At 45.6% G+C, this 10,337-nt stretch overlaps 1 protein-coding gene across 2 annotated transcripts in view; it reads left to right on the top strand.

Moving 5' to 3' along the window:
* Positions 1-4,146: 4,146 nt before the first annotated feature.
* The window catches only part of Trim2 (tripartite motif containing 2), a 144,211-nt gene continuing 138,020 nt past the window's right edge, over positions 4,147-10,337 (top strand). Inside the window, exon 1 of one of the 2 annotated variants that reach the window (XM_051157370.1) lies at positions 4,147-4,410. Coding sequence is in view for 1 of the 2 variants with exons in the window: in XM_051157366.1 (XP_051013323.1) it covers positions 4,488-4,598 (111 nt within the window). In the remaining variant the exon portion in view is untranslated. Of the gene's footprint in view, positions 4,411-4,445; positions 4,599-10,337 lie in introns of those variants that run through there. The other variant, XM_051157366.1, reaches the window with a different exon arrangement.

Below are 10,337 nucleotides of genomic sequence, written 5' to 3'. Positions count from 1 at the left end.
CACCCAAATGGGCTCAGTGGCAGAGTGTTTGCCTAGGATGCATAAGACTTTGGATTTGAGCCCCAGTCTTGTAAAACTTTTTTAAAGTAGCAAATATTTGGTTTGTGGCTACATATTTATGTGCTGTATAGGATAGACAGAGGGAAAAAATGCTTGCCTCCTTTCTCTCTCTCTCTCTCTCTCTCTCTCTCTCTCTCTCTCTCTCTCTCGTGTGTGTGTGTGTGTGTGTGTGTGTGTGTGTGTGTGTGTGTGTGTGTTTCTGCTGAGAGATCATAATAAGCAGGAAGGATCTGGACACTTGCTCCTGACCTGGAAGGGAAGAAGGTGCGGTGTTTGTAGATAAATAACTGAAGATCAAGTTCAAATAAACAATGAGCCTAATTGGTTCCTTGGGAGAGAAATGTCCAATGCCTTCTGACCTCATGCTTCTCTGAAGGTCTAACAGCCTGTCTCCTGTGCGTTTTTTGTCTTCTCTTAACATCCATCCCGATCTCAAAGGGTTTTGTCCTTGATGCACACTCTTAAAATGGTTGATTGAATCGTGTATGCTTTAAAGGGCCACCTGGACTCTCAGCCTTGAATGAAACAGCATCCTGAGTCTCCAGGGTCAGAGAAGACTGGAAGCAGAAGGAAATGAACCAGCCAGCAAAGCAGCTCAGAGACACATGCCCCTCCCCCAAGCTTCTCTGTACCCCCCTCCCTCACCCCCCCCCCCCCGCAACACACATGGTGGCCCCCTGAGTCTGTACTGCACATCCAGCCCAGAGAAGAGCAGTTGGGACAAACAGTTCCTGTATTGTAATGGAACCAAAATGGTTCCTAACCGTCCAACTTTCAATCCTGGCTTAGAAAAGATTCTGATCGTGGAATTGAAGATGAGCTGGAAAAAAAGACACATGGTCAGATTTTTCCAGGGTTCCTTATTGCTTTGGGGCAGAGTTTGTTTATTTAGCAAACATTTATCAGGGCTGAATATGTGCCCAGCCTTGGAATACAGCGATGACCACAGGCATGCACGGTACATCCATGATGTGCCTTTAGAGAGCTCTAGAACAGAGGGCTTAGGCAGCGACCAAATGGCTGTGCAACACCGATAACCATGCAGGCAGGGCCTGGAGGTGCAGCATAGCACAGGGTGCTCGGCTAGCATGTGCTGGAACCTAGCTTCCATCTACTACCAGAGAGAAAGAATTAGAAAGTGGGTGGGGCATGGGGCGGGGCAGGGGGGGGGAGAAAGAGACATATAGACAAATGTAGACACTGTTAGGAAGATTTTAGCTGGAGCTACAGCCGGAGCTCAGTGGTAGGGTGCCTGCCCACCATACCTAGGTTCTATATTTAGCTTGGAGGTATGGAGGAGAAAGAAAAGGAAAGAAAGGCAGTGGATTTAATTTTGTGGATTGTATGTGCAGAGAAACTCCTGCTCTATGAATATGACAACTTAAATTGATGTATAAAATATACAAAAAAAAAATTTTAGTCTGTTTTGTTAAGGTATGCTATAGACCAAAGATCCCCACTGCCTCAACTTTCTATTGCTTTGATAAAATACCACAACCAAAACAACTTGTAGAAGAGAGGATGTATTGGGGGCACACAGTTTCAGGGGTTAGAATCCATGACCATCAGGGCAGGAAGCATGGCAGCTGGTAGGAAGGCATGGCACTGGAGCTGTAGGTGGGAGTTCACATCTTGATCCACAAACGGGAGGCAGAAAGAAATAACTGGGAATGGCATGGACATTTGAAACCTCAAAGCTCACCCCCAGTGGGGTCACACTTTCTCCAACAAGGCCACACCCCTTAATCCTTCCCAAACAGTTCCACCAACTGGTGACCAAGTGTTCAAATATATGAGCCTATGTGGGCTCATTCAAACCACCACTCCCTTCAAAACAGCTGTTGAAATTCATGGTAACAGGCAGAGCCTTTAATGGGCGGTAAGGTTATGCCAGTGGACCTTCAATTCATGGGTTAATTGGTTAATATGGAAATGGTGTCTCAAGAATGGGTCAGTCACAAAGCCAATTTGGTTCCGTCTCTCAGTGTGTCCCTCTTACAATATAATATCCTCTGTCACCCTCCAAATCTGCAGAGTCTATGTCACTAAGAAAAACCTCATCCAGTGCAGCCCTTGAGTGTTGGTCTTCTCAGCCTTTGGAACCCTAAGTTAAATAAACCTGCATTCTTTATAGATTACCCTGTCTCTAGTATTTGGTCATAGCAGCAGAAGATGGTGTAAGACTCGATGCTACAGTGAAACTGGCTGACTTTGGCTGTGCAATTCACTGACGGTCTGCAACGTTCAGAGTCATGTAACCAGCAGCACAGTCAGCACATAGCTTGGAACACCATGCTGTGCTGCACAGAATTTCCTCCTCCGGGCCCCAGCACCATCTGCTCTGCTTCCTGACACTAGTCTTGCCCTTTCCAGAGTTTCTTGGATGTTAATGCAGGCATCCCCTATGTGGCCTTCTGTGTCAGGGTCCAGTTGCTAGGCACAATATCTAGCATCTCTCCAAGTTTTGTGTATGTTGGCCAATGCCCCTCTCTGTTGCTGAGTGTATATGAATGGATGAAGGCACCACAATGTTTTCTATTGATTCATCACCAATGAGCATTTGAGCTCCTACTGGCTTTTAGTGACCATGAACAAAGTTGATATAAGTAACTGCCTACACATCTTTGAGTTGACATGTATATATCATTTCATTTACTCAGGATAGTATATAGGGACTCTTAAAGACCCCAGCCTTTGGATAACTCTTGCCTTTAGAGTGAGGAGAAACATGAGAAGACACACCCCTTCCACAGTCACAATATCTCACAAGGCCAACGGGAGATGGTCTAAGGGGACCCAAGCTTGTGGTGCCTTAAAGACAAAAAGGAAGCCATACACAAATGAAGCACAGGTGTGTTGACATCTTTTCTGTTGCTGTACCGAAATACTTGAGGCTGAATGCTTATAAAGCAAAGAAGTTTACTTGGCTTAATAAATGCAGTTAGCTTCACATGGCATGGCACTCCAGCCTTCCAGTGTATAGACAGACATTGTTGGACTGCCTAGCCCATGTTACATAAGAAAATCCAATAAACCACCTCTGGAATATAGACACTCATTCTGTCACTTCTATCTTTAGAGAATCCTGACTCATACAATGGTGATTTTCTGTCAGTGCTGTGTAAATATCCCTCTGGTTTCTGCATCACTGTTGCATAGATTAGACATTTGAAAAATGTCAGCTGTCACCTCATTTTTGCATTTTTCTAAGTGTCTAATCTGTGGGCTTTGAATGTTTTATTACACATTATTCTCTTTTTCCTTTATTCCGTTGTCTTATTTGAAGCAGAACGTTGCAAACACTCACTTGCTCTTCTGTACAGGTCATTCCCGCATTCCTAGCCAGTCTTTGAAGCCCTAGCCCAGGAAGTTGCTTTTCAGCTCATTCATCTTCATGGTGCCCTATTTCCTTAACAGAAGTGACTGTCTGCGGCTTGATAAGTTTAAACTCCTTACCCGAATCTCAAGATGGTGCATGCACATTCAGGTTTTTCATAAATATGGTTAGGTTTCTTAGGCTTTCTCAAACAATGAATGAAGTTTGGGAGTCGTGTGTTCATCACAGCCGGAGTTCTTGAATGTCTGCATATGACATCATCCATGGTTAACCATTATCCTCAGGAGGGCTTCACTCTGTTTCCAACATACCTGTGGGTTTCTGCTTATTCCTACCGAGAGCCAGTTTGTGCTGAAAAATCCCTTTTAAACATCGTAAGCAGAACGAAAGAGATAGACTAAAAGAACTATGGAGTTTGTTTTACAGCCAAGTCCAAACTCACTTGGTGCAGAGGGGGTGGAGCGACACAGTGTCCCCAGACAGTGATGCCCACCGACCCTACCCAGGCTCCCTAGGCTCAGCCTGCATGCCCTAATATGGCTATTTTCTTAATCCTGCCCTACCAAGCAGTCCCCCATAGAGCCTTGAATCCGTATTTACAGCAGCATCCATTGACATTTTTTCCTGGCACGCCCAGCGCTGGGTCGCTGTTGTCAGGGCAACAGCGTGTCTGCGGGGAGCACCAGCTCTCCAGGGTTTCCAAGGCAACCACTCAGTAGAGTGGAAGCAGGTGCAGCGTCTTGAGAAGAGTCCTGGGGAGGAGCCAGTTAGGGTGAGGACCCTTGGGGGACAGAGAGGCGTGGCCGCTAGGCTGCGGTGTGGTGTGCTCAGAAGATCGGCCTTTGTACTTGCTCTAAAACATTACTTTCGGTGGAATATTCGGCTTTGATGGTGAACTTGCAACACTGAACCCCGGATTCCTCCGAGCTTGGTGTCTCCAGCTTGTCTCCAGGAACCACTTTCGCTTTGGAAATGGTCCAAGCGGATAAACTGCAGCGGAACGTCCCCACACAGTAAGGTCCCGGTGAAATGAGTCCTAGGAACAGACGAGGGAGTTGATGTGCGCCAATAAAACGTGAGGCTCAGTTGCATGGCCTTGTTGCGCATCGCGTGGTGCCCAGGACATCCCACCAAGGCCCAGGAGTCAAGTAGGAACCGGGCTGGAGGAGGCTGCATAAGGTCCTTTCCGTTTGAGATGCAGGTTAGCTCACCTGCACTGTACTCGTCCCGAGTTTGGCTCATTCGTCTTTGTTTTCTGAAAGAAATGCTGCTGGGAACCGATCAGATAGATTTATATTCCAAGTGAATAGGAAAGAAACGAGGTTTCTAGAGGACTGTTTGGCATATGAATCTTGGCGTAGTGGGTCCCTGTGCAATCTTTCCTGCGGCCGAGGCTAGGAGACTGCGGTGAAAGGCGCTGAGTCCCCCGCCTGTCATCTGCGGCTCCTTAGAGGGTAGGGTGGGGGGAGGGGGAAGGGCAGGCTGTCTGACACAGTTATTAAACCTGGCAGCTGCGTTGGCGGCACCGAGAAGCATTTTGGGGGAACTCGCGGAAAATAAGGGGCTGCCAGATGGCCGTCTGCTAGTCCTTTCTTGCTGCCTGCAAAGCGGCCCTGCAGAGCTTCCTTGTAGTTCTGGTTGGTGACCAGAGTTCCGGCACTTTGGCAAACGTTTGAAATGTGAGTATATGCCACCGCGGTAGGGGCAGGCGCCTGGCGACAGGATCGGAACACTTACGGCTTCGGTAATGGAAGCCTTAGACGGCGACGGGAGAGGGGACCAGCTGCTAAGGGTACTCGCGTGCACATCTCCACGTCTGGTCATCTGGAGGTGGAGCGAGCTGGCCGCACCCCTGGAAGCCTGGGGAGGGGCTTTAGGTGCAGGTTGGTAGTGCATAGCGTGAGGACAGACCCAACACAAAAGGACCCAGGGCCTAGGCAGCACAGTCCTGTCCAGCCACTAGGGAAAGGTGAGAAGTCACACTTTAGGGTTGACTCACAGCAGTGAGACATATCTTATGTTTTCTCGTCCATGGGGATCTTTGTGCACTGAGCAGGGACTGACTCAGTCCTCCCCGAAGCCACCTAGCTGGGCTACAGGCTCACTGCCCCTGGGTCTGGATCGCGGTAGGATTTCAGAGTTCTGAGTCTTTACTCTCTCTGTAAGGCTTCAAGCTGGCTTCTTCCGTTTTCTCCACATGGTGTTTGTTCTTACAGGGCAGGGTTTTCTTTTTCTTTCTTTCTTTCTTTCTTTCTTTCTTTCTTTCTTTCTTTCTTTTTTCCTTCCTTCTTTCCTTTCTTCTTCTCCTTCTTCACCTTCTTCCTCCTCCTCTTTCTTCAGACTAGAGACAAAAGAAAAGATTCCAATTCCCTCCTTTCTTGCCAAATGAATGTTGTGAAAGGGTGTGATGGGTTTTGTTTGATGCCGACATTGCTTGCTACAGGAAACCTTGGCGTTAGATTTAGTTATATATATATATATATATATATATATATATATATATATATATATATATATATATATATATATAATTTTGGGCAAGACGTTCAACTTTACAAACGTGGCAACATCAAGGCCTCTCTAGAGTCTGTATCTCTCTGGAGGAATCTGGTCAACACAGTCCAGTGGCTTCTGAACACCATGTTCAGAGACTGTGCTATCTTTTCATGTCCATCTGGCTCAGAAGTCTACTCTCTTGTCCCGGCCTTCTCCTCCGCTCTCTGGGCAAGGCTTGCTTCCCTGTGATTTCTCGAGTCCTGCTTGCAGCATCTTGGCTGTGGGCCATGGAAGATGTGGCCTTCCCTAGAAAGTACTACACATCCAGGACTAGTGCATGTTGGGGATGCTGGCCATAAACAAGTGCTAGAACTTTCTGGGTCTCCATCTCCTCAGGCCTAACCAGGACACAGCAAGCGATCTCCAGATCTGCTTAGGAGACATGCTAAGGTGTGGGCCAATCTTCCAATTCTATGTCTTGGCTGAGCATCTTTTATCAGCCTGACCTTTAAGGGTTGGTTTAATAAGAGCAAGCAGGATTTGAGGGGAAAGCACACAGAATGCTTTAATATTCAGAAAAGCCCCAACCAAATGCAGCTTAGAAACTCACAGATTATAAAGTAGTCTATAGGGAGGAAACTAAAGCTTAAATTTTACATATGGGATTATGGTCATGTCTCCAAAATGAGACTTGATATTTGGTACTTGAATTTGCACCATATCTTGGTTTTCACACCACTATGTGGTTTCTCAGTTCCTTGTTAATCGAAATCAGATTGCGACTATGTTTAAATTCTGTGAAAAGCAACCAATGTGGTTCTGAGGTATTTATTAGGTATGACATAGAAACCAGAAACTACTGACTAAAATAAAGGGGTGCTGTTCCCAGTATCCCCTGATCTTGGAAGAAACTGTGGAAAAATTAGTTGAGTATTGAGAATGGGACGGCCAAAACAGTGACGGCAAAAACCAAGGCTGTTTTAGGGAGAAAAAGAGAAGTAACTTTGTTACTGCCAAGGAAATTTGTTAGATTGAATCTAACAAAAAGATTCTAAAATGGTGTCCACCACCAAGGAACATCTAGAAGAAAATAAGTTGCTACGTACTTTTCCTGCCTTAGTCACTCTTAACCCTTTCAGGCCTGGCCACTCTTAGGCCTGGCTTCACACCTTGGACCTTTAAGACTCGAACACTCAGGTTATTTCTCAGGCTGGGATTTGAACTCATTTGGCGTGATCCCAGGGATGGATCTATTCTTAGAGCTCTCAATGTATTTAAAAAAAAAAAAAGAAAAGATTGAGAGACACCTGTTCAAGCCTCAGTTGGCCAGGTCTGTTGCTGCAGGGACAGGCAGGAAGGAGAAGTGTTGAGAAGCTGTGGCCTGATGGGGTTGACTGAGGAGGACAGCCGACGCCTACACCCAGGCTAGCCAGCTCTGCCAGAGGGAGCCAGGAGCCTAGCTTTCAATCTGTTCATGTGAAACCACCAGATCTTTTAAAGGCTGGCAACTAATTAAAACATCTGAAAGTGCACTGTGCTTGCCAAAACAAAACGCCCCTGCCAGAATTGTCTTACACTCCGGATTGGGCAACCTCACCAGACCTTGCCTTCTCAGAAAAGGTCAGCGCAGGGTCACAGAGGGTGGTGTCGGGTGGGCTATCTGTTGTCCTAGGACGTCTAACTTCAGTCCTTGAAGTTTATTCTTTCTTTTTTTGAAACAAGAAATAAACTTTTTTTTTTTTTTGCCCGCATTTTCTTCCTGGTGCTGCTGGTAGGACACAGGGTCTGGCACAGGCTAGCCTTAAGGCTTCCTTGGGAAGGCTCATTGTTTTCTGGCCTGAGATCTCTGGATTAGTGAAATGAAGACGCATTCTATAGCTTTCTAGGGGCTTCTCTGGCTGTGAATCGAAGGAGGTTGGTCTGCATAAACTGACCACATTTGTCTCCCTACCTGAATTGAACCCCACAGAGTTCCCTGGCAGCCTCTCCTCCCACCCCCGTGGAGGTGGGAATGGTCATTGGGGCCTTGGAAATGAAGGAACAGTCTCATCGCTGTCTGTCTCCTGGGCTGGAAAGTGGGCTTATGGGCAGGGGGTAAGAAAACACAGGGTGCCTTCCGTATATAAATAGTACGGATGGTGACATAAGATCTATTCTCAGTTCACTATATCTCGAGTTTTCCTTTAAGCCACAGAAGCAATCGAAAGTGTTGTGTCTCCATTAGCCAGGAGGAAGCGTTTAATGCCACTCTTCACAGCTTGAAGTGTCCTTGTTGGGTGCAGAAATAATTCAAGAAACTGGAGTAGACTGTCTTGGCTGTATTCTCCATGCCTGGCCCTTGGGCCAAGGCTCTTGTATTTTGACTGGGTTCTGTGTTGGTTTTGTTCAGTTTGATTTGACGTCTATTAACCATACATATTTATGGGGTACACTTTAATGTTTTATACATATTTATCTTGTGTAACGATCAAGCTGGGGTAATTAGCATATTATAATTTCAAGCTTTAGTAATTTCTCTGTGACAAGATCATTCGAAACCCTCCCTTCTGGTTATTTTAAAATGCAATACATCTTGTTAACTGAAGTCACCTGCTGTGTGAACAGCAGGATTTATTTATTCCATCTACATATTTTATGCCAGTGGCAAAACTCATCCTGCTGTCTCCCCTCCTCGCTCAGCCCCCAGGACCAACGTCTGCTCTCTACTTTTGTGACGTCAGATCTTAGGTTCCTCATGAGTAAGGTCATCCAGTGCTCGGTATATTTCCTGAATGCAAGTGACAGCATTCTGTTTTTTTAAGGAGTGTTGTACTGTTTTCCACCATAGTTACACTTTACTTACATTCCCACCAATCACAGACAGCAGTTCTGGTCTCTCCACAGCCTCACTGGCATGCTGGCTTCTTGACTTTTGATCACAGACACTTGAGCCAGGGTGAGCTGATATATTCTTGTGGGTTTGATTTGGAGTCTCTGATAATCAGTGCAACTGATTTGGTTCTTTGTTTGCCTGTTTGTTTTTGTTTTTCAGTCACTCCGTGTATGTCACTGTGACCCGGCTTTACCTAGCCAGCCATCTTGGTAACTACCATTTTGCTTGCCAGGTAACCCTGGCACACATTCTAAGCCCTGTAAGAAAAACAAAGTCATTACAACAGTCAACTAAATGTTTTAGGCAATGCATAGACTGTTTGTTTGTTTTTTTTTTTTTTTAACCAGTGTGGGTCATGTTGACACGTGTTGAAGAAAAGTCAGCTTTATGCAGCTACTCTGTCTAGCTTAAGATCCCTCCTCCCTCAGGATCCCAGGACCCTCTGCTCTTGCTGATGCCTTAGCTCATCTTCTTAGGTCTCTGGTAAGTTTTACCTTGTACAACTCTGGACACTCTCCACCCTTTCCCCCACTCCTTGGCATCATTTTTTGCAGATAGTTCTTAGAAATCTGGTCTCCTGAAATGTACATCTTCTGCTGGGAAATGATTTTGGTCTATTTTAAAATGAGATTCTATGTTTCTTGCTATTGAGATGTTAGTTTCTTTGTGTGTTCTGGATGTTAACTCTGGCTCAGATGGGCAATCTGTATAGTGTCTCCTCTGCGGTTGGTTCTCACGACACTGTGATGTCTACTGATGGTGCAGAGCCTTTTAGATTGATGTAAGCCCATCTACTTTGTTTTTACTTTTGTTTCTGTTTTAATAAGACTTCTAAGGTCTTATTATAAAAGAAAGAAAGAAAGAAAGAAAGAAAGAAAGAAAGAAATGCTCACCCAGGCAATCACTTGAAGTTCATCCCCTGTTTGGTTCTAGTACTTCCATAGTCTTGTGCAAAACTGTTAAGTCTAAAAAGACTAATGGACTTGTTTGGTTGGTTGCTTGGTTTTTGTTGCTGCTGTTGTTGCTGTTCAGTGTTGGGGGTCAAATCCAGGCCCCTACACATAATAGGCAAGTGTTTACCATTAAGTCATATTTCCATCCCCTTTAAGTCACTTACGTTGCGTTTTGTAAGTTGAAGGATATGGGGGAGAGGCCAAGGTTCACTCGCTCTTCTATACATAGACATCAAGTTCTTCACCATCATTGTCTTACTGTTGTATTGCTATGAACAGACATCATGATCATGGCAACCCTTAGAAAAGAAAGCATTGACTTAGGGGCTTGCTTATAGTTTTAGAGGGTTAGTCCATTAGCATTATGGTGGGGAAGCATAGTGGCAGGCAGGTATGTTGCTGAAAAAGGAGTGAGAGGGAGAGAGGGAGTGGGAGAAGAGAAAGAGAGAGAGAGACAGAGAGAGACAGAGACACAGAGAGACAGAGACACAGAGAGAGACATAGACACACACACACACACACACACACACACACAGAGAGAGAGAGAGAGAGAGAGAGAGAGAGAGAGAGAGAGAGAGAGAGAGAGAGAGAGAGAGAGAGAGAGAGTGGGCTTTTGAAA

Source organism: Acomys russatus, chromosome 15, assembly GCF_903995435.1.
Source record: "Acomys russatus chromosome 15, mAcoRus1.1, whole genome shotgun sequence".
Classification (NCBI taxonomy): Eukaryota; Metazoa; Chordata; class Mammalia; order Rodentia; family Muridae; genus Acomys; species Acomys russatus.
This window is presented reverse-complemented; position numbering and strand designations above follow the sequence as displayed.